Source organism: Callithrix jacchus, chromosome 6 (genome assembly GCF_049354715.1).
Source record: "Callithrix jacchus isolate 240 chromosome 6, calJac240_pri, whole genome shotgun sequence".
NCBI classification, from domain to species: Eukaryota; Metazoa; Chordata; class Mammalia; order Primates; family Cebidae; genus Callithrix; species Callithrix jacchus.
Genome location: NC_133507.1, coordinates 33,272,482 through 33,297,190, shown reverse-complemented (window position 1 = coordinate 33,297,190; position 24,709 = coordinate 33,272,482). Strand labels below are relative to the sequence as shown.

The window sequence follows — 24,709 nt, the reverse complement described above, 5'->3', positions numbered from 1 at the left end:
CTTTCTCCTTTCCACTGTCCCTCTGTATTTTTCTCTCTCTATCCCTGCATTTCTCTGTCTCTGTTACTTTCTCCATCTCTATTTTTCAACATTATATGATCCAGTTGTGTGTGTCAACATTTTTAGCAATAAAATTCATTTTCATTAATGTATGTACATTATTATTTAGAAATCTTATTTATGTATTGCATTTGTTTATTAAACATAAATCTATTTCAGATTTATTTTACAGCATAGTGTAAGCATAACTTTTATAAGCAGTGTCAACCCAAAAATTGCATGACTCACATTACTGTGATTCTTTTCTATTGCAGTGGTGGAGAACAAAAGCTCTATACCTCCAATTAATATCTTTGTATTATCGTTTAATTGGTCCCATTTACTGGAGTGATTGAACACTATTTCCTGACTATTACAAGAGCTGTGGGCTGTGGGGAGGTCAGGGTTAGGATGACGCAAAAGTGAAGATAAGATATTCTCATTTTCACATCTATGGTAAATACAAATTCCATATGGAAGAGAGACAAATTATCTTAAAATTTAAAATTCTAAACAGCATTAATGTTTATTTTATTATTACATTGAATGAAAATTATAAAGAACCAAACAAATAATACACTTACACAGTGAAAGACTGTATGATGTCAGTGTAAAATACAAGTCGAACATATGTCAAATACAACAAAATATACTGTATTGTAGTATATTATGAAATCTTCATATTCTGTAATACAGTGCAATCAATTGAAATGTGTAAAATACAATATAATTTAAATCTAGGATGCTTAAAATAAAAATACATGAGGCAGCTGAAAAAATAAGTACAACCATTTTCTGTTTAATATATCTTGACTTAAATTTTATGTAAAATATTAAAAGTAGACCAATTACATAGTGATTTTACTATAATTATATCAAACTGTAAAAATGTATAGACATTTTCCCACAGGTAATGCTATTCTTGGTTTATGGATATTAATACTCCATGGGTTCAGGCTGGAAGAGTGAGAACCTACAACCATTTCTGAATTTAAAAAGGAGCAATTTCTTGGTAAGGCAGCTCATGTCTGTAATACCAGCACTTTGGGAGACCAAGGCTGGTGGATCACTTTTGTTGAAGAGCAATCTGGACAACATGACAAAAATCTCTCTCTGCTAACAATATGAGGAAAAAAATTAGCCAAAACTATGTCTTTACTAACAATACAAGAAAAATACATGCCTTTAGTCCTAGAAACTTGGGAGGCTGAGGTATGAGAATTGTTTGAACCTAGGAAACGAAGGTTGCAGTGAGCTAAGATTGTGCCACTGCACTTCAGCCTGGGTAACATAGGAAGACTCTGCCACCAAAAAAAGCATATAATTTTATATGTACTTTCCTACAATCTAAAATATGCAAACTCATATGATTAGGTTCCAATAGTTTCCTGATTCCATATAAATGCACAACTGTCATCAGATATCCAAAAGGCACCAAATATCTAACATGAAGTAGAAAATCAGTCTGTAGCCTTCGCGGTCTGCAAAATGCAGGGCTTACCATTCTGAGTATATTGTTTAAGTTTTTTCCTGTGACTGCTTCAAGTTCTGCTATTTATTAAGACAGTGCATTTAAAATCATTGCTGCTGGTCATTTGGAAGAATCTGAGAAGTAACAGGTCCTTGTTCTCATTCCCAGAGCTGCATCCTCTGCTGAATAGGGTCAAGGTGCTCACAGCTCAAGCCTCATCTGATCCACTGACCGATTCAGTTATCTCCTGGCCAGGGGAGGGGTGGATCTCTATCCAGGGCTGAATCCCAAGGACCAGGCAGTGTGTCTGGGACAAGCCAGTCCTCAGCAGGGAAGGCATAAGCTGCCTGAGTGGCCATGGCATAGAAGGTCTGCACATGAGCACACAGAGCTCCCCGGAGCTGAGTGAGCCATGTGAACTGCTCCCAGGTCAGTGGAGAATGGACAAGCTGTGCCCACACCTGAGCTAGGTCTTGATAAATAGCCTCCGATGTAGCTCTCACAGAGGTCACCAAGCTTTTTCGAAGTGACGGTGGTTGAACTCCTAGTGCCCGAGACCTGTGCTGCTTGCTGTGTCCAGTGCGAGCCCTCGAATGTCTCCTATGGTGGGCATCACAGGTCTCCTGGATCTCACTGTTGTGCACAGCAGTGGAGGACTTTGACTTTTTTTTCATTGTTAAGCTACACTCCTCTTTTGGACAGTTCCCTACAGAGAAAGCACGTGAGAAACTCGCCAGAACAGTTCCCACAGACTCTCATTTGCAGAAACTCCTGTGTGCTCAGGTGGACCACACTTGTCTCTCCCACTCCTTCCTGACCACCTCACCACTGGAATAAAGTGAGGCTTAACTGCTTCTGAGTCTCCAAATGTATTCTGGATGCTAAGATCTCAAAAAATTTTTTATCACTAAGTAACTCCCTTCCTGCTCAAGCCTCCTTTAAAAGGTTTCTGATTATTTGCCCTTTGGGGAAAAACAAACAAAACAAAACAAAACCACCACAAACAACAAAAAACACCAAGATCCTACCTGCTCTGTCTTGGCAGCTCTCCTTGGAACTGGTTGTTCTTTTCCTGCAGTTTCCCTGATATGAGCTGGACTCTGGTTCTGCAGATAAAATGAGCATTTGAGAAAGTGCCTCCAACTGAACACCCTGAAATTCAAATTCCATTCTGGACACTCAGGAGCTGAGGTTACCACCAAACCCCAGCTCTCTTCTGTTCTCCAGTGTCCAAAATCTGTAGGGCCCTGGAAGCCAATAAACTCCCAGTTTCCTTGCCAGGGTAGCCTATGTTGCTGTCCTGTTCCTTCCCACCTTGAAAGATTCAAATCTTACCTGATCTAGCAGTGCTGTTTCCGGCTTTGAGCTTGGTTTTCTCAGAGTTCTCCTCGTTTGGATTGGGCTCTGATCCTACTGCAAAAGAAAGTTTAAGTAACTCACCTCTCCCTAGGCAGAGTCCCATAGTCTATCTCTGATGCATTTGTGTGGACAGTCTTCCAAGTGAAGCTCTTTTGCCAGTGTCATGAATGAACACACTTCTCAAAGTCCCCTGAGGACACTAAGCCATTTCTCATCCCCAATCTCAAAATAAAACCCTACCAAAGACACATAGCTCAGTATCCCTGATTCCAGCCCTCCTTCCAGCCTCCACAGAAACAGCCCAAGGGCTTACCTTGACTTTGTATGTGATTCTCACTGGATTGAGAGGAGCTGGTCTTGTCTTTTGTTTTGAATGGTTTCTTCTCATCTGAGCCCTGTTCTGTAAAGGAGATCTGTTGGAAATGGGGCTGGACTGTGGAGCTTTGGATAGAGGAGTAGTGGAGATCGGAGTCTTCATTTCCCCTTCCCATGTTGAAGCTCAAGTGAAAGGTGCTCTCTCTTACACGTCCAAATGCAGAGTGTGGGTTAGTCTGCCGGACTTGCCTTTTATGCCTCCCTCTGCTGGGCGTGGCTTACTCTTATTGGCTGAACGGTTTTCTCCTATCTATTACTTATTAGAGCCTCAATAAGGTTTCTTACTGTAGTTCTACTGGGGACCCAGCCACAGTTAAAGGGAGACATTTTCAGAATCCTGTCATAGTGTCAAGAAAACAAAGAACCAGGAGCACAGGGATCAGAAGATCAGGGAATCGTTCTTTCTGATTTCTGTCTCAGTTCCTGTTGCAAGTATTTATGATCCTGTTCATCTTTCAAGATGCAGAATTAGACATACTTATATTGACACATGTTATATATTTTGCACAGAAAGAGAATTTATTATACATAGTGTTAAAATTCTATGCTTGGATATTATCATTTCTTTAATGCTTGGAAACAACAAATGTCAAATTTTGGTTGATTGTATTAGATTCACACAAATGTGATAAAATGAAAATGCAGAGAACGACTAAATACCAAATAAAATGGCCCTTCCTACCTTAAATATGAGGAAGATAATTAGATCACATGCAATACAATTTAATGATTGAGTTAGAGCCTATGCTAACCTAATCAGCCCCCGATTTCTGAGGTAGCAAAAAGTCTAGGTAGAAAAACTTTCCCCCTTTCTCACCCTTCCTCAGTCTTCCCAGGAGCACCACTGTGTTGTATGGGATTTATTCAGGCTCCCTGGTATAAATAGACTTGGTTCCAAACGGTAACACAACTGATCACAAGAAAAACAGCCTAGCTTCGGAATATTCAGCTCTCATTTTCACACAGCAGACACCACCTGAATCCCATCAAAGCCCACAGTGTTTCCAACAACCACCATCAAGATACACTCCAGAGCAGCCTCTCAAAATTGTCTCAGCGAGACAGGACAAGGTGTGGTGGAGCTCCAGGTTCAGAACAGCTGCCTCATCACTTCCTTCTGCGAAATCTGTCTCTGCTGGTCAGAGCCCTCAAACTATAGAAGGCTTAGTCCCAGCAAGTGTTCCCTAAACGGACCTTCTTGTCTCCCACTCTTCTGAAAAGAGTATTCAGGAATGAGACATTCTGTTAGGGAGTACTCAGCCTCCAGTCCCAAATGACTTGATTGACTGATGAACTGATTCTCTGAGGAGGAGAAAGACAGAGGTAGAGACTGTGTTGGGTGAGTCGCAGTTTCCCCAGCTGTGCAAATAGTGGAACCAAAAAAAAAAAATTAGCGGTGGACAGACACTGCCTAATGAAATTGTCTGAATGTAAATTGAAATTATCGTAGTAACATTATGCATTATAATATAATATCATATAAAATTTATTTCACCTACAAATACATTTTGAAAGATTACAATATAATATTATATAAAATTGGAGGACTCAAGATGGTGCTGTGAGAACAACCCAGGATTGGAGCTCACATTGAATCCGCAAACAGTGAGTCTGAGCTGCATTTCCAGACTGATCTTTGTTGGCCACAGAACGGGGAAACTCCCAAGTATAAAAAAGTCACGGGAAGCAAGGCAGTAGGTCTGCCTGGCGAAGCCAGCAGCCAGGGTGGCGGTGGCCGGCCCTACCCAGCAATCCCCACAGGGCGCGCTTGTCCGGGTGCCTTGTTGAACTGGCAACCTGAGACTTGAGAGGGCTGGACTTGAGAATGAACGAGACTTGGACAGTAGGCCAGCCAAGGGGATTGTAGAGACAAATCGTTTGGGATACCCAGTGGGACGAACAAAACTGCGATTTCAAACTATCCCGAGCAGACAACCCGAGACGCTTTGTGGGAGGGGCGTCCACCACTACCGAGGCAACCCGCCCCAACTGATATACACGCCCACTGCTGACGCAGCCAGCCGTTGCCAAGGCAACCCACCCAACTGAGATACACACTCACTGCTGACGCAGCCTGCCAGTGCCAAGGCAACCCGTCCCTACTGAGATACAAGCCCACTGCTAACACAGCCTGCCATTGCTGAGGCAACACGCTAAAACGAAGAGACTCTGCCGCAGGGCGTGGCGGAGACCACAGCAGAGCCTGCAGGAACAGGGTGAATCACACAACAGCAGGGCGGAGCCTCGGCAGCCAAACAGTGGCTAGTCTGCCTTCTAGCTGGGCAGGACACCTCATTGAACATCCATAAATAAAGCCCAAACCCCTCAACACAGAGCATTTGAGGAAAAAAAAGGGGTTTCTTAATGAGCTCTGTTGCAGCAGAATCAAACATAGCAGCCTAACAGCCCTGAAGGAACAACAGAGTGCACAGCTCAGCAATTAAACCCCTATAAAGTACAAACTGTCTCATCAAGCAGCTCCCTGACCCCTCTATATCCAAAAGACTGACATTAGGCAGGCATCATCCTGGGACAAAGACAGCAGAAAAAGAAACTGGTAGCATCCCTCGCTGTGCCACAGCTGCTAGAGGTGCACCCCAGACAAGCAGGGTCTGGAGCAGACCTCAGCAGTCGTACAGCAAAGGGACTAGACTGGTAGAAGGAAGATCAAGCAACAGAAATACTTCATCATCAACATTCTGGGTGTCCACTCAGAGACCCAATCGAAAAGTCAGCAACTACGCAGACGACCAGCGGACAAATCCACAAAGATGGGAAGAAACCAGCGCAAAAAGGAGGAAAACACCCGAAACCAGAACACCTCGCCTCCTAGAAAGGACCAAAACTCCTCACCAGCAAGGGAGCAAAGCTGGACAGAGAATGACTGTGACGAAATGACGGAATTAGACTTCAGAAGATGGATAATGAGAAACTTTGGTGAGCTAAAAGATCATGTATTAAATCAATGCAAAGAAACTAAGAACCTTGAAAAAAGATTTGAAAAAAGATTCGAGGAAATGATAACAAGAATGGATAACTTAGAGAGGAATATGAATGAATTAAAGGAGATGAGAAACACAATACGAGAACATCGCGAAGCAAACACAAGTTTCAATAGCCGAATTGACCAAGCAGACGAAAGAATATCTGAAGTCGAAGACCAACTCAATGAAATAAAACGAGAAACCAAGATCAGAGAAAAAGGCGCAAAAAGGAATGAACAAAGTCTCCAAGAAATGTGGGACTATGGGAAAAGACCTAACCTACGTTTGATAGGTGTACCAGAAGGGGACGAAGAGAATGAATCCAAGCTGGACATCATCCAGGAAAATTTCCCCCACCTAGCAAGACAAGCCAACACTCAATTGCAGGAAATACAGAGAACACCACAAAGATATTCCGCAAGAAGAGCAACCCCAAGGCACATAATCGTCAGATTCCACAGGGTTGAAATAAAGGAGAGAATACTAAGGGCAGCCAGAGAGAAAGGTCGGGTCACCCACAAAGGGAAGCCTATGAGACTCACAGCAGATCTCTCGGCAGAAACACTACAAGCCAGAAGAGAGTGGGGGCCAATATTCAACTTTCCTAAAGAAAAGAACTTTCAACCCAGAATTTCATATCCAGCCAAACTGAGCTTCAGAAGTGAAGAAAAAATAAAATCCTTTGAGAATAAGCAAGTACTCAGAGATTTTGTCACCACTAGGCCTGCTTTACAAGAGCTCCAAAAAGAGGCACTACACATAGAAAGAATCAACCAGTACCAGCCATTCCAAAATCACACTGAATGCTAAAGAGCTTCAACATAATGAAGAATCTACAACAACTAACAGGCAAAACAGCCACTTAGCATCAAAATGGCAGTATCAAATTCACACATAACAATATTAACCCTAAATGTAAATGGACTAAATGCACCAATCAAAAGACACAGACTGGCAAATTGGATAAAAATCCAAAACCCATCAGTGTGCTGGATCCAGGAAACCCATCTCACATGCAAGGATACACAAAGGCTCAAAATAAAGGGATGGAGGAAGATTTACCAAGCTAATGGAAAGCAAAAAAAAGCAGGAGTTGCAATTCTCATCTCTGATAAAATAGACTTTAAAGTAACAAAGATCAAAAGAGACAAAGAAGGCCATTACATAATGGTAAAAGGATCGATACAACAAGAAGAGCTAACGATCCTAAACATATATGGACCCAATGTAGGAGCACCCAGATACATAAGGCAAGTTCTTAATGACTTACAGAAGGACTTAGACTCCCACACCATAATAGTGGGAGACTATAACACTCCACTGTCAATACTAGACAGATCAACCAGACAGAAAATCAACAAGGATATCCAGGGCTTGAACTCAGACCTGGAGCAAGCAAACCTGATAGACATTTACAGAACTCTCCACCCCAAATCCACAGAATATACATTCTTCTCAGCACCACATCACACCTACTCAAAAATTGACCACATAATTGGAAGTAAAGCACTGCTCAACAAATGCAAAACAACTGAAATCATAACAAACAGCCTCTCAGACCATAGTGCAATCAAGTTAGAACTCAGAATTCAGAAACCGACCCAGAACCGCACAGCTTCATGGAAACTGAACAACTGGCTCTTCAATGTGGACTGGGTAAACAATGAAATGAAGGCAGAAATAAAGGAGTTCATCGAAACCAATGAGAACAAAGACACAACGTGCCAGAACCTCTGGGACACATTTAAAGCAGTCTCTAGAGGAAAGTATATAGCAATAAGTGCCCATATGAGGAGAATGGAGAGATCCAAAATTGACACCCTATCTTCAAAATTGAAAGAGCTAGAGGAGCAAGATCAAAAAAACTCAAAACCGAGCAGAAGACAAGAAATAACTGAGATCAGAGCTGAGCTGAAGGAGATTGAGACACGAAAAACCCTTCAAAAAATCAATAAATCCAAGAGCTGGTTTTTTGAAAAGATCAACAAAATAGACAGACCACTAGCCAGATTGATTAAAAATAAAAGAGAGAACAACCAAATAGATGCAATAAAAAATGATAAAGGGGAAATCACCACAGATTCCACAGAAATTCAAACCATCATCAGAGAATATTACAAACAACTCTATGCACATAAACTAGTAAACCTGGAAGAAACGGATAAATTCCTGGACTCCTGCATCCTCCTAAGCCTAAACCAGGAGGAAGCTGAAACTATGAATAGACCAATAACAAGGTCAGAAGTCGAGGCAGCAATTAAGAGCCTACCACACCAAAAAAGCCCAGGTCCAGACGGGTTCACAGCCGAATTCTACCAGACACACAAGGAGGAGCTGGTACCATTCCTTCTAAAACTATTTCAAACAATCCAAAAAGAGGGAATACTTCCCAAATCATTTACGAGACCAACATCATCCTGATACCAAAACCCGGCAGAGACCCAACAAGAAAAGAAAACTTCAGGCCAATATCCATGATGAACATAGATGCAAAAATCTTCAATAAAATATTGGCAAGCCGAATGCAACAGCAAATCAAAAAACTTATTCACCATGATCAAGTAGGATTCATCCCGGGGATGCAAGGCTGGTTCAACATAAGCAAGTCTATAAACGTAATTCACCACATAAACAGAACCAAAAACAAAAACCACATGATTATCTCAATTGATGCAGAGAAGGCATTTGACAAAATTCAACAGCCCTTTATGCTAAAAACCCTCAATAAACTCGGTATCGATGGAACGTATCTCAAAGTAATAAAAGCTATTTATAACAAACCAACAGCCAATATCATACTGAATGGGCAAAAACTGGAAATCTGGCACTAGACAAGGATGCCCTCTTTCACCACTCCTATTCAATATAGTTCTGGAAGTTCTAGCCAGAGCAATCAGGCAAGAAAAAGAAATAAAGCGTATTCAAATAGGAAAGGTGGAAGCCAAATTGTCTCTATTTGCAGACGACATGATAGTATACCTAGAAGACCCCATTGCCTCTCCCCAAAAACTCCTGAAACTGATAAACAACTTCAGCAAAGTCTCAGGATATAAAATCAATGTGCAAAAATCACAAGCATTCGTCTACACCAATAACAGACTTAAAGAAAGCCAAATCAAGAGCGAACTGCCATTCGCAATTGCTACAAAAAGAATAAAATACCTTGGAATACAACTCACAAGGAACGTAAGAGACCTCTTCAAGGAGAACTACAAACCACTGCTCAACGAAATCAGAGAGGACACAAACAGATGGAGAAACATTCCATGTTCATGGTTAGGAAGAATTAATATCGTGAAAATGGCTATACTGCCCAAAGTAATTTACAGAATCAACGCTATCCCCATCAAGCTACCATTGACTTTCTTCACAGAACTGGAAAAAACCACCATGAACTTCATATGGAACCAAAAGAGAGCGCGCATAGCCAAGTCAATTCTAAGCAAAAAGAACACAGCAGGGGGCATCACACTACCGGATTTCAAACTATACTACAAGGCTACAGTAATCAAAACAGCATGGTACTCGTACCAAAACAGAGATATAGACCAATGGAACAAAACAGAGGCACCGGAGGCAACACAACATTCATACCACTATACAATCTTTGATAAACCTGACAAAAACAAGCAATGGGGAAAGGATTCCATGTTTAACAAATGGTGTTGGGAAAACTGGCTAGCCATGTGCAGAAAGCAGAAACTAGACCCCTTCCTGACACTTTACACTAAAATTAACTCCAGATGGATTAAAGACTTAAACATAAGACCTGGCACCATAAAAACACTAGAAGGAAATCTAGGCAAAACCATCCAGGACATAGGAGTAGTCAAGGACTTTATGACCAAAACACCAAAACATTGGCAACAAAAGCCAAAATAGACATCTGGGACCTAATGAAACTCCACAGCTTCTGCACGGCAAAAGAAACAGTCACTAGAGTGGATCAGCAACCAACAGAATGGGAAAAAATTTTCTCAGTCTACCCATGTGACAAAGGGCTGATATCCAGAATTTACAAAGAACTCAAACAGATTTATAGGAAAAAAACAAACAAGCCCATTCAAAAGTGGGCAAAGGATATGAACAGATACTTTACGAAAGAAGACATATATGAGGCCAGCCATCATATGAAAAAATGCTCATCGTCACTGGTCATCAGAGAGATGCAAATCAAAACCACATTGAGATACCATCTCACGCCAGTTAGAATGACGATCATTAAAAAATCTGGAGACAACAGATGCTGGAGAGGATGTGGAGAAAAAGGAACACTTTTACACTGTTGGTGGGAGTGTAAATTATTTCAACCATTGTGGAAGACACTGTGGTGATTCCTCAAGGCCTTAGAAATAGAAATTCCATTTGACCCAACAATCCCATTACTGGGTATATATCCAAAAGACTATAAATCGTTCTACTATAAGGACACATGTACACGAATGTTCATTGCAGCACTGTTTACAATAGCAAAGACCTGGAGTCAACCCAAATGCCCATTGATGATAGACTGGATTGGGAAAATATGGGACATATACACCATGGAATATTATGCAGCAATCAGAAATGATGAGTTTGTGTCGTTTGTAGGGACATGGATGAATCTGGAGAACATCATCCTCAGCAAACTGACACAAGAACAGAAAATGAAACACCGCATATTCTCACTCATAGGTGGGTGATGAAAAATGAGAACACATGGACACAGAAAGGGGAGTACTAAACACTGGGGTCTATTGGGGGGAAAAGGGGAGGGCCAGTGGGAGGGGGAGGTGGGGAGGGATAGCCTGGGGAGAAATGCCAAATGTGGGTGAAGGGGAGAAGAAAAGCAAAGCACACTGCCATGTGTGTACCTACGCAACTGTCTTGCATGCTCTGCTCATGTACCCTAAAACCTAAAATCCAATAAAAAATTTAAAAAAAATTATATAAAATTTTGTCAGGTAATTTTATTAAAAAATCAATTCAAATTTTGTAACAACATTAACATAGAAACTTTATAGAAAGCTAGAAATATTATCTGCTCTTGTGTAAATGACTGCTTTTTAGCTAACTCTGTAAAAGGTGTGAAGAGAGGTCTGCTACTTACTTGATGAGACATCGACTTCCAAATCTTTTCTGTTTTTAACCAGTGCTCTCTCAAGATATGAGAATATTTTACTGAAAGAAACCATTTTCATATGTATCATAAGAATTTTGTTTATTTTGTTAATAAATTATTATAACATTTATTGGTTATTAATAGTTTATGTCATTGTTAAAATATACTTCTACAGATAACACATAATATTGGTGTTTTGATTTGTTTTTTAACCTTAGCTAAGTCAATTTATTCAATTTTTATTTATTAAATTCTATTTATTTTATATAAAAGAGACCTTGTAGTTGTCATATTCTGTACTTTGTTAGAAAGACAAATTCTCAGGCAAAATTCAGGCCTGGCAAGGCATGGTGGCTCACACCTATAATCTCAGCACTTTTTGAGAGCTAGTTGGGTGGATCACCTGAGGTTAGGAGTTTGAGACCAGACTGGCATATCTGTACTAAAAATACATTAAAAAATCTGGGTGTGGTGGTGCATGTCTGTAATCCCAGCTACTCAGAAGGCTGAGGTAGGAGGATCACTTTAACCTGGAAGAGGAGATTTCGGTGAGCCGAGATCACACCACTGCACTCTAGCCTGGATGACAGAGCAGAAGACCGTCTTGAAAAAAGAAAAAAACTCAGACCTATTTTTATCAAAATCTAGATTTCAAATAATGTTTCTAGGTGCCCCCTTTCAATAAAACCCAACGGAAAAAAACAAAAAGTTTCTAGATAATTCTCATGCATATTAGTAATTGTTAAATTGGGTACTTTCATTTTTAAGGGAGGGATTGTTTATATGGATGTGCTGATGTGTCAAACATGTACAGTTAAGATTGTACCTTTTTTTTGACAGAGCCTCACTCTGTCACTCAGGTGACAGCTTTGACCTCCCAGACTCCAGTGATCCACCCATGTCAACCTCCCAAACAGCACCACCATGCCCAAATAATTTTTTAAAAATCATTGTAGTGATGAGGTCTAATTATGTTGGCCCACTGAGGTCTTGTTATATTGTCCAGGCTGGTCTCAAACTCCTGAGCTCTGGCTCCCAAAGTGATGGGGTTACAAATGTGAGCCATCCAAGATAAGACCTTTCAATGAGTGCACATCTTATCTCAAAACAAAACTAATTAAAAGATAAAGTCTGAGTTAGAAATGGGTTCACATTAATGATTTTTAATTTTTGTACTACTTCTATTAAAAGAGGGATTGTTTATATGGATGTATTTATGTGTAAAAAGCTAGTTAAGATTGAACATTTCTCTTTTTTAAGAAACAGTCTCACTCTGTCACCCAGGCTGATGTGTTGTGGCACAATCGCAACTCATTGTAGCCTCAAACTCTAGGTATCAAGGGATCCTGCTATGTCAACATCCCAAGTAGCTGGAACTACAGGCGTTTACCACAATGACTGATTAAATTTTTTTAAAAAATTTAGTAGAGATGTGATCTCACTATGTTGCCCAGGCTGTTCTCAAACTCCTAACCTCAAATGATCCTCCTGCCTTGTCTTTCCAAAGTGATGGAATTACACAGGCTTAAGCCATTGTGCTCAGCCAAGATTTTACCTTCAATGAGCAAAAATCTTCTCTCTCTCTCTCTCTCTCTCTCTCTCTCTCACACACACACACACACACACACACACACACACAAATAGAGAATAATGTCTGCTTGATAAATGGGTTGAAGTATAGATAATACAAAATTGGCACCGTATTAGTTGTTGTTGAGCCTGGGTAACAAGCCTATTGTACTTTTTTTTATCATTTTTTAATATATTTTAAATTTTCTATAATAAAACATGTATAAGAACACAAAGTTGATCTACAATGCTAGCTCTTAAGATCCTAGTGACTTTGGAGGAGCAAAAAGAGAGAAAGTGGTTGCCAGAGCATCAATGAAGCTAGTTTTCTATTTGTAGGTTACACAAGTGTGTTTACTTCATAAAAATCAGTTGAGCTTTATGTGATTTCTTTGTACATGTCTTTCTGCATGAATGTTATACATATATAAAAATGTAAATATTACCTATTTGCACAATATTTTAACTTAATAGCTCAGGATAATAGCACTGTTTTGTATTGTTTTAAAGTGGGACGTATTTACTCAGGGCATCATCAGATGAATATCAATATTTCAAGGTGTTTATCCATGCCTAACTTTTTAGTGTCCTTCTAGGTCTTTACATGTTTTCATCAATTTAGTAAGTATAATAGTTCTAATTTTTTAGGGTATAGGCCAGGCATGGTGGCTCACGCCTACAATCTTAAGTCTTTGGGAGGCCAAGGTAGAAGGATCATTTGAGTTCAGCATTTTGAGTTTTTTTAGGATGCAATTATTCTTCACCAAAGTCCTTTTCCCACAGTGAGATTCAGCAGTGCAGGGACACCTAGCACATACTATGCATTTGGTGTGAGTAGAACTGGATTGAATCAGGAATAAAATGTGTAGCAGAGGTCAGTTCTGGAAAGAAAAGTAGGTAATGCAGGTAAGATTAGAAGACCACAACTCAGCAGCAATTTTTTTTTTCATTTCAGGAAACCATTTGCCATTAGTTCACCAGAAGAGGTTGATTTAAAGCCGCCGTATGGGAACTTGTTTGTACCCCATAGTTACCCGGAGAGCTTTAAACAGCACTGTTTCCCAGATCCCACTACCAGGATTCTGAGTGAATTTATCTCTTGTCTTTTGTGTTTAGACAATTTTAAGATCCTCTCTGGTGATTCCCATCTGCACCCAGGGGTAACAAACCCTGGTTTGGGGTGAGAGATGAATTTGCTGTGTATGCTTTCCTTGTGTGCTATGGTGATGTGCCCCATGGCGACTCCTGAGTTTGGGATCTTAGAAAAATACATTTGTCCTGTTAAAAATTTAAAAAAAAAATCAAGACATACTTAGCTGTTTGGCTAAAATGCAGCAGGAGAAAATATTTTCTCAACAGATGTATCTGGATGGCACTTGCTTTCAGAGTAAAAGGTGGTTTTAAGCACAATATAGTACTTTTTTTTCTAAAGGCTTTCAAAGCCTTTTACTATCATATCCTTATGAATCACAGGAGTAAAAAAATCTTAGTTATATAACTGTCAAACATTGTATTAGGAAAAAAATAAGGGCATGTCTTCCATGCTCAGGGACCCTGATTAAAATCAGTTTAGACCCATCTGCCTGGTGTGGAGGCTCACACATGTAATCCCAGCACTTTGGAATGCTGAGACTGGAGGATCACTAGAGCTCAGGAGTACAAGATCAGCCTGCTCAACATAGGAAAACCTCATCTCTGCCAAAAATACAGAAATTGGCCAGTTGTAATAATGTGCACCTGTGGTCCCAGCTACTTGGGAGGTCGAGGTGAGAGAATCACTGGAGCCCAGAATGTCAAAGCTGAAGTAAGCCACTGCACCCCAGCCAGAATGACAGAAAAACATATCTTTTTTCAGAAAGAAAAATAAGTTAAAAGGCCCATTCTCTCAGACACCTTCCTTTTTTTACATAAAACTGGGGCTTTTGACATGAAAGGTATAAAAATAAACTGAAAATTCTCCCATGTTCAGAAGCAGTAGATAAAAGTTGGTCACCAGGACTCTTAAAGATGGTGGGGTAGGAGCAGCTCGGGGTTGCAGCAGCTCGGGGTTGCAGCTCTCAGTGAAGGCTCAGAGGGAGAGTTCAAGACGCATTTTCAGACGGATCTTTGTTGCCCACAGAACGGGAGGGATTCCCAGGTGGAGGAGAGACACATGGCACCGCAGTGGCTGTTTTGGCTGGCACTGCCATTGTGACTGGCCAGCAGCACAGCGGCACTCCGCACAAGGCGCACTGGTCTGGATGCCCTGTTAAACCGGCAATCTGAGATTTGGGAGGGCAGATTAGCATATCCATCTGATTGAACGGGACTTGTACAGTGACCCAGACTAGGAGATTCCCGGGAGGCAACATTTGAGCTGGCGCAGTGTGTTGCTGCATGGGAAATCTCATGGATCCCAGTCCCCAATCAGCGGGGGACTGAAATACTTGGGAGAGAGTCAACATTCCAACTTAGGAAAGGGAAAAAGAGGGGCTCTGAGGCGGCGAGCCAGGTGGCCCAGCTCGGCAGGTCCCACCCCCACAGAGAAAAGCAGGGTGGCGATTCCATACACCCGGGGTTGAGAGTTTCCCTGAGGACACAACTGAGCTCTGGACGGCGCAGCTCGGTGGGGGAGGGGCGTCCTCTGTTGCCAAGGCAATCCGCCCCTATAGAAGTATACTCCCATTGCTGTCACAGCCTGCCATTGCTGAGGCGACCCGCCATAACAGAGAGATTCTGCCAATACAGAGGCAACAGAGCAGAGCACACGACAGCAGGGCAGAGCCCTCAGCAACAGGGCGAAGCCCAAGGCAACAGAGCAGAGCCCGCCACAGTACGGCGGAGCCAACGCCAACAGGGTGGAGCCTTGCAGGCAAATAGTGACTAGACTGCCACCTAGCTGGGCAGGAAAGTGCAATGAATACTCATAAAGAAAGCCCTAATGCCCGAGACAGAGCATATGAGGGAAAAAAAGGGTTTTTATGAGTTCTGCTGTAGCAGACTTAAAAGTATCTGCCGAAAAATCCTTAATGAACAATGGAGCTCACAGCTCAGCACTTGAACTCCTATAAAGTAGAGACGGTCTCCTCAAGCAGCTCCCTGACCCCTGAACATCCAAAGGGTCACTTCAAAAAGGACTGATCAGACTGACACTTGGTGGGCATCTTTCTGGGACAAAGATAGCAGAAGAAGAAACTGGTAGCATCCCTAACTGTCCGCAGCTGCTACAGGTGTACCCCAGACAAGCAGGACCTGGAGTGGACCTCAGTAGTCATACAGCAGAGGGGTTAGACTGTTAGAAGGAAAACTAAGCAACAGAAATATTTCACCATCAACAATCTGGGGGTCCACTCAGAGAACCAACCAAAAAGTCCGCAACTACTCAGACCACAGGATGATAAACCCACAAAGATAAGAAGAAACCAGGGCAAAAAGGAGGAAAACACCCGAAACCAAAACACCTCACCTCCTACAAAGGATCAAAACTCCTCGCCAGCAAGGGAACAAAGCTGGACGGAGAATGACTGTGACGAAATGACAGAATCAGACTTCAGAAGGTGGATAATAAGAAGCTTTCATGAGCTAAAAAAACATGTTTTAAATAAATGCAAAGAAACTAAGAACCTTGAAAAAAGATTTGAAAAAGATTCGAGGAAATGATAACAAGAATGGACAACTTAGAGAGGAATATAAATGAATTGAAGGAGCTGAAAAACACAACACGAGAACTTCGTGAAGCATGCACAAGTTTCAACAGCCAAATTGACCAAGCAGAAGAAAGAATATCAGAAGTCGAAGATCAACTCAATGAAATAGGGAGGACTCAAGATGGCGCTGTGAGAACAACCCAGGATTGGAGCTCTTCTCGTTGAATCTGCAAACGGTGAGTCAGTGCTGCATTTCCAGACTGATCTTTGTTGCCCACAGAACGGGGAAACTCCCAAGTATAAAAAAGACTCGGGACGCCAGGCAGTAGGTCTGCCTGGTGAAGCCGGCAGCCAGGTTGGCGGCGGCCGGCCCTACCCCAGCAATCCCCACAGGGCGCGCTTGTCCGGGTGCCCTGTTGAACCGGCAACCTGAGACTTGAGAGGGCTGGACTTGAGACTGAATGAGACTTGGACAGTAGCCCAGCCCAGGGGATTGCAGGAATTGGGATACCCAGTGGGACGAACAAAACCGCGATTTCAAACTATCCCGAGTAGACGGTCTGAGACGCTCTGTGGGGGAGGGGCGTCCACCACTACAGAGGCAACCCGCCCCAACTGAGATACACGCCCACTGCTGAAGCAGCCAGCCGTTGCCGAGGCAACCCGCCCCAACGGAGATACACGCCCATTGCTGACGCAGTCAGCCGTTGCCGAGGCAACCCGTCCCTACTGAGATACACGCCCACTGCTGACGCAACCTGCCGTTGCTGAGGCAACACGCTACAACAAAGAGACTCCGCTGCAGGGCGTGGGGGAGACCACAGCAGAGCCGGCAGGAACAGCACGAATCACACAACAGCAGGGCGGAGCCTCGGCAGCCAAACAGTGGCTAGTCTGCCTTCTAGCTGGGCAGGACACCTGATCGGACATCCAAAAATAAAGCCCAAACCCCTCAACACAGAGCATTTGAGAAAAAAAAAAGGGGGGGGGGGTTTAATGAGCTCAGTTGCAGCAGAATCAAACATAGTAGCCTAACAGCCCTGAATGAACAACAGAGTGAACAGCTCAGCAATTAAACCCCTATAAAGTACAAACTGTCTCCTCAAGCAGCTCCCTGACCCCTCTATATCCAAAAGACTGACATTAGACAGGCATCATCCTGGGACAAAGAGAGCAGAAAAAGAAACTGGTAGCATCCCTCGCTGTGCCACAGCTACTAGAGGTGCACCCCAGACAAGCAGGGTCTGGAGCGGACCTCAGCAGTCATACAGCAAAGGGACTAGACATGTAGAAGGAAAACCAAGCAACAGAAATACTTCATCATCAATATTCTGGGTGTCCACTCAGAGACCCAATCGAAAAGTCAGCAACTACGCAGACGACCAGCGGACAAATCCACAAAGATGGGAAGAAACCAGCGCAAAAAGGAGGAAAACACCCGAAACCAGAACACCTCGCCTCCTAGAAAGGACCAAAACTCCTCCCCAGCAAGGGAGCAAAGCTGGACGGAGAATGACTGTGAGGAAATGACGGAATTAGACTTCAGAAGATGGATAATGAGAAACTTTTGTGAGCTAAAAGATCATGTATTAAATCAATGCAAAGAAACTAAGAACCTTGAAAAAAGATTTGAAAAAAGATTCGAGGAAATGATAACAAGAATGGATACCTTAGAGAGGAGTATGAATGAATTAAAGGAGCTGAAAAACACAATACAAGAACTTCGCGAAGCAAACACAAGTTTCAATAGCCGAATTGACCAAGCAGAAGAAAGAATATCTGAAGTCGAAGACCAACTCAATGAAATAAAATGAGAAACCAAGATCAGAGAAAAAAGCGCAAAAAGGAATGAACAAAGTCTCCAAGAAATGTGGGACTATGTGAAAAGACCTAACCTACGTTTGACAGGTGTACCAGAAGGGGACGAAGAGAATGAATCCAAGCTGGAAAATACTCTTCAGGACATCATCCAGGAAAATTTCCCCCACCTAGCAAGACAAGCCAACACTCAATTGCAGGAAATACAGAGAACACCACAAAGATTTTCCGCAAGAAGAGCAACCCCAAGGCACATAATCGTCAGATTCAACAGGGTTGAAATAAAGGAGAGAATACTAAGGGCAGCCAGAGAGAAAGGTCAGGTCACCCACAAAGGGAAGCCCATCAGACTCACAGCAGATCTCTCGGCAGAAACACTACAAGCCAGAAGAGAGTGGGGGCCAATATTCAACATTCTTAAAGAAAAGAACTTTCAACCCAGAATATCATATCCAGCCAAACTGAGCTTCAGAAGTGAAGAAAAAATAAAATCATTTGAGAACAAGCAAGTACTCAGAGATTTTGTCACCACCAGGCCTGCTTTACAAGAGCTCCAAAAAGAGGCACTACACATAGAAAGAATCAACCAGTACCAGCCATTCCAAAATGACACTGAATGCTAAAGAGCTTCAACATAATGAAGAATCTACAACAACTAACAGGCAAAACAGCCACTTAGCATCAAAATGGCAGTATCAAATTCACACATAAAAATATTAACCCTAAATGTAAATGGACTAAATGCACCAATCAAAAGACACAGACTGGCAAATTGGATAAAAATCCAAAACCCATCAGTGTGCTGTGTACAGGAAACCCATCTCACATGCAAGGATACACAAAGGCTCAAAATAAAGGGATGGAGGAAGATTTACCAAGCTAATGGAAAGCAAAAAAAAAGCAGGAGTTGCAATTCTCATCTCTGATAAAATAAACTTTAAAGCAACAAAGATCAAAAGAGACAAAGAAGGCCATTACATAAGGGTAAAAGAATCAATACAACAAGAAGAGCTAACGATCCTAAACATATATGGACCCAACACAGGAGCACCCAGATACATAAGGCAAGTTCTTAATGACTTACAGAAGGACTTAGACTCCCAGACAATAATAGTGGGAGACTTTAACACTCCACTGTCAATACTAGACAGATCAACCAGACAGAAAATCAACAAGGATACCCAGGGCTTGAACTCAGACCTGGAGCAAGCAAACCTGGTGGACATTTACAGAACTCTCCACCCCAAATCCACAGAATACACATTCTTCTCAGCACCACATCACACCTACTCTAAAATTGACCACATAATTGGAAGTAAAGCACTGCTCAACAAATGCAAAACAACTGAAATCATAACAAACAGCCTCTCAGACCATAGTGCAATCAAGTTAGAACTCAGAATTCAGAAACTGACCCAGAACCGCACAGCTTCATGGAAACTGAACAACTGGCTCTTGAATGTTGACTGGGTAAACAACAAAATGAAGGCAGAAATAAAGAAGTTCTTCGAAACCAATGAGAACGAAGACACAACGTGCCAGAACCTCTGGGACACATTTAAAGCAGTCTCTAGAGGAAAGTATATAGCAATAAGTGCCCATATGAGGAGAATGGAGAGATCCAAAATTGACACCCTATCGTCAAAATTGAAAGAGCTAGAGGAGCAAGATCAAAAAAACTCAAAACCCAGCAGAAGACAAGAAATTACTAAGATCAGAGCTGAGCTGAAGGAGATTGAGACACGAAAAACCCTTCAAAAAATCAATAAATCCAAGAGCTGGTTTTTTGAAAAGATCAACAAAATAGACAGACCACTAGCCAGATTGATTAAAAATAAAAGAGAGAACAACCAAATAGATGCAATAAAAAATGATAAAGGGGAAATCACCACAGATTCCACAGAAATTCAAACCATCATCAGATAATATTACAAACAACTCTATGCACATAAACTAGTAAACCTGGAAGAAACGGATAAATTCCTGGACTCCTGCATCCTCCTAAGCCTAAACCAGGAGGAAGCTGAAACTATGAATAGACCAATAACAAGGTCAGAAGTCGAGGCAGCAATTAAGAGCCTACCACACCAAAAAAGCCCAGGTCCAGACAGGTTCACAGCCGAATTCTACCAGACACACAAGGAGGAGCTGGTACCATTCCTTCTAAAACTATTTCAAACAATCCAAAAAGAGGGAGTCCTTCCCAAATCATTTTATGAGACCAACATCATCCTGATACCAAAACCCGGCAGAGACCCAACGAGAAAAGAAAACTTCAGGCCAATATCCATGATGAACATAGATGCAAAAATCTTCAATAAAATATTGGCAAGCCGATTGCAACAGCAAATCAAAAAACTTATTCATCATGATCAAGTAGGATTCATCCCAGGGATGCAAGGCTGGTTCAACATACGCAAGTCTATCAACGTAATTCACCACATAAACAGAACCAAAAACAAAAACCACATGATTATCTCAATTGACGCAGAGAAGGCATTTGACAAAATTCAACAGCCCTTTATGCTAAAAACCCTCAATAAACTCGGTATCGATGGAACGTATCTCAAAGTAATAAAAGCTATTTATGACAAACCAACAGCCAATATCATACTGAATGGGCAAAAACTGGAAGCATTCCCTTTGAAATCTGGTACTAGACAAGGATGCCCTCTCTCACCACTCCTATTCAATATAGTACTGGAAGTTCTAGCCAGAGCAATCAGGCAAGAAAAAGAAATAAAGCGTATTCAAATAGGAAAGGTGGAAGCCAAATTGTCTCTATTTGCAGACGACATGATAGTATACCTAGAAGACCCCATCGCCTCAGCCCAAAAACTCCTGAAACTGATAAACAACTTCAGCAAAGTCTCAGGATATAAAATCAATGTGCAAAAATAACAAACATTCCTCTACACCAATAACAGACTTAAAGAAAGCCAAATCAAGAGCGAACTGCCATTCGCAATTGCTACAAAAAGAATAAAATACCTTGGAATACAACTCACAAGGAACGTAAGGGACCTCTTCAAGGAGAACTACAAACCACTGCTCAACGAAATCAGAGAGGACACAAACAGATGGAGAAACATTCCATGTTCATGGTTAGGAAGAATTAATATCGTGAAAATGGCTATACTGCCCAAAGTAATTTACAGAATCAACGCTATCCCCATCAAGCTACCATTGACTTTCTTCACAGAACTGGAAAAAACCACCATGAACTTCATATGGAACCAAAAGAGAGCCCGCATAGCCAAGTCAATTCTAAGCAAAAAGAGCACAGCGGAGGGCATCACACTACCGGATTTCAAACTATACTACAAGGCTACAGTAATCAAAACAGCATGGTACTGGTACCAAAACAGAGATATAGACCAATGGAACAAAACAGAGGCACCGGAGGCAACACAACATACATACAACTATACAATCTTTGATAAACCTGACAAAAACAAGCAATGGGGCAAGGATTCCATGTTTAACAAATGGTGTTGGGAAAACTGGCTAGCCATGTGCAGAAAGCAGAAACTGGACCCCTTCCTGACACCTTACACTAAAATTAACTCCAGATGGATTAAAGACTTAAACATAAGACCTGGCACCATAAAAACCCTAGAAGGAAATCTAGGCAAAACTATCCAGGACATAGGAGTAGGCAAGGACTTCATGAACAAAACACCAAGAGCATTGGCAACAAAAGCCAAAATAGACAAATGGGACCTAATGAAACTCCACAGCTTCTGCACGGCAAAAGAAACAGTCACTAGAGTGGATCGGCAACCAACAGAATGGGAAAGAATTTTCGCAGTCTACCCATCTGACAAAGGGCTGATATCCAGAATTTACAAACAACTCAAGCAGATTTACAGGAAAAAAACAAACAAGCCCATTCAAAAGTGGGCAAAGGATATGAACAGATACTTTACGAAAGAAGACATATATGAGGCCAACAATCATATGAAAAAATGCTCATCGTCACTGGTCATCAGAGAGATGCAAATCAAAACCACATTGAGATACCATCTCACGCCAGTTAGAATGGCGATCATTAAAAAATCCGGAGACAACAGATGCTGGAGAGGATGTGGAGAAAAAGGAACACTTTTACACTGTTGGTGGGAGTGTAAATTAGTTCAACCATTGTGGAAGACAGTGTGGCGATTCCTCAAGGCCTTAGAAATAGAAATTCCATTTGACCCAGCAATCCCATTACTGGGTATATATCCAAAAGACTATAAATCGTTCTACTATAAGGACACATGTACACGAATGTTCATTGCAGCACTGTTTACAATAGCAAAGACCTGGAATCAACCCAAATGCCCATTGATAATAGACTGGATTGGAAAAATGTGGCACATATACACCATGGAATATTATGCAGCAATCAGAAATGATGAGTACGTGTCGTTTGTAGGGACATGGATGAATCTGGAGAACATCATCCTCAGCAAACTGACACAAGAACAGAAAATGAAACACCGCATATTCTCACTCATAGGTGGGTGATGAAAAATGAGAACACATGGACACAGAAAGGGGAGTACTAAACACTGGGGTCTATTGCGGGGAAAAGGGGAGGGCCAGTGGGAGGGGGAGGTGGGGAGGGATAGCCTGGGGAGAAATGCCAAATGTGGGTGAAGGGGAGAAGAAAAGCAAAGCACACTGCCATGTGTGTACCTACGCAACTGTCTTGCATGCTCTGCTCATGTACCCCAAAACCTATAATCCAATAAAAAATTAAAAAAAAAAAACAGGGAAAGAAAATAAACAGACATTTAATAAAAAAGGCAATAATGGTCAACAAGCCTGTAAAAGATGCTCAACATGGTCAATGATCAGAGAAATGCCAATTAAAAACCACAATGAGATACCAACTTACGCCTTGCAAAATGTCTATTACTGAAAAGCAAAAACAAAACAAAAACAAAAACAAAAACTGAGATATGTGTTAAGGATACAGAGGAAAGAGAACATTTATGCATTGTACGTGGGAATGTAAATTTCTACAACCTCTATGGAAAACAGTGTGGTGATTTCCCAAAAAACTAAAAATAGAACTTCCATTTGATTCAGCACTCCCACTACCTGGTATCTACCCAAATGAAAATAATTCCTTCCATAAAGAAAGTACCCACACTCATATGTTTATTCCAGCACTACTCACAATAGCAAATATATAAAATCAGTTTAACTTTATCAGTCAACAATCAAAGAGAGAAAATGATAAAGATAAAGAAGAATAAAATAATTTATTTTTCAGCAACATGAATAAAACTGGAGGTCATTATTGTAAATAAAAAACCTCAGAAATAGAAAATCAAGTTCTGCATTTTCTTGGTTATAAGTGGGAATTCAATAATGCATACACTTGGATACAGAGACTGGAAAAATGGACACTGGAGACTGAGATAGACGGGAGGTTGGCAGAGGGTTTAGGAATGAGAAAATAACTAACTGGGACAATAAACAGCATTCAGATGATTGTCACACCAAAAGCCCATACTTCATCACTATGCAACATGCTTCTGGTAATGAAGCTGCATCTGTACTCTCTAATGGATTAATAAAGGGGGGAAAAAAGGCTGGGCACAGTGGTCACACCTGTAATCCCAGCACTTTGGGAGGTCCGGAGTTTGAGACCATTCTGGCCAACACAGTGAATAAAAGAAGGCCAACACAGTGAAATACTCTATTACAAATACAAAAATTAGCCGGACGTAGTGGTAGACGCCTGTAATCCCAGCTGCTGAGAAGGCTGAGGTAGGAAAATCACTTGAACCTGGAGAGGTGGGGGTTGCCATGAGGCAAGATCGCACCACTGCACTCCAGCCTGGGCAACAGAAGGAGACTCCCTTGCACAGGCTGGAGTGCAGTGCAGTGGTGCCATCTCAGCTCAACATAACCTCCTGCTCCCTGGTTCAAGAGATTCTTCTGCCTCAGCTTCCCGAGTGACCAGGATTACAGGCATGCACAACCACGCCCAGCTAATTTTTGTATTTTTAGTAGAGACAGAGTTTCACCATGTTGGCTGGGCTGGTCTCCATCTCCTGACCTCATGATCCGCCTGCCTTGGCCTCCTAAAGTGCTACGATTGCAGGAGAGTCATCACGCACGCCCAAAACTTTGGCTTTTATCAAAAGGGCAAAATTAATAGACCTTATAATTTTCTTAAATAAAAAGTTTAGGCAGAAAAATAATATTAATGAAATGAATAAAAAATATTCTATCTTAAGAATGATACAGAAAGATAATTTGATGAACTAGAGTAGTTAGGCAAGATTCTAAGCCACTTAGACATTTATAGACAGAATATCTAACAGAGTAAAATAAATAACACAAAGGGCAATGGCAATGACAAATT

The 24,709-nt window shown here is 41.6% G+C and overlaps 1 protein-coding gene across 3 annotated transcripts in view; it reads right to left on the bottom strand.

The window, feature by feature from the left end:
- Nucleotides 1-811: 811 nt before the first annotated feature.
- Nucleotides 812-24,709, bottom strand: part of LOC100388814 (protein FRG2-like) — a 41,573-nt gene continuing 17,675 nt past the window's right edge. The window contains exons 1-4 of one of the 3 annotated variants that reach the window (XM_035304069.3): nucleotides 3,183-6,123; nucleotides 2,846-2,923; nucleotides 2,539-2,616; nucleotides 812-2,216 (exon numbers count right to left, since the gene is read on the bottom strand). In XM_035304069.3, coding sequence (XP_035159960.1) covers nucleotides 1,747-2,216; nucleotides 2,539-2,616; nucleotides 2,846-2,923; nucleotides 3,183-3,360 — 804 coding nt within the window. In that variant the 5' untranslated portion in view covers nucleotides 3,361-6,123 and the 3' untranslated portion in view covers nucleotides 812-1,746. The other 2 variants (XM_035304070.3, XR_008482075.2) reach the window with 2 other exon arrangements.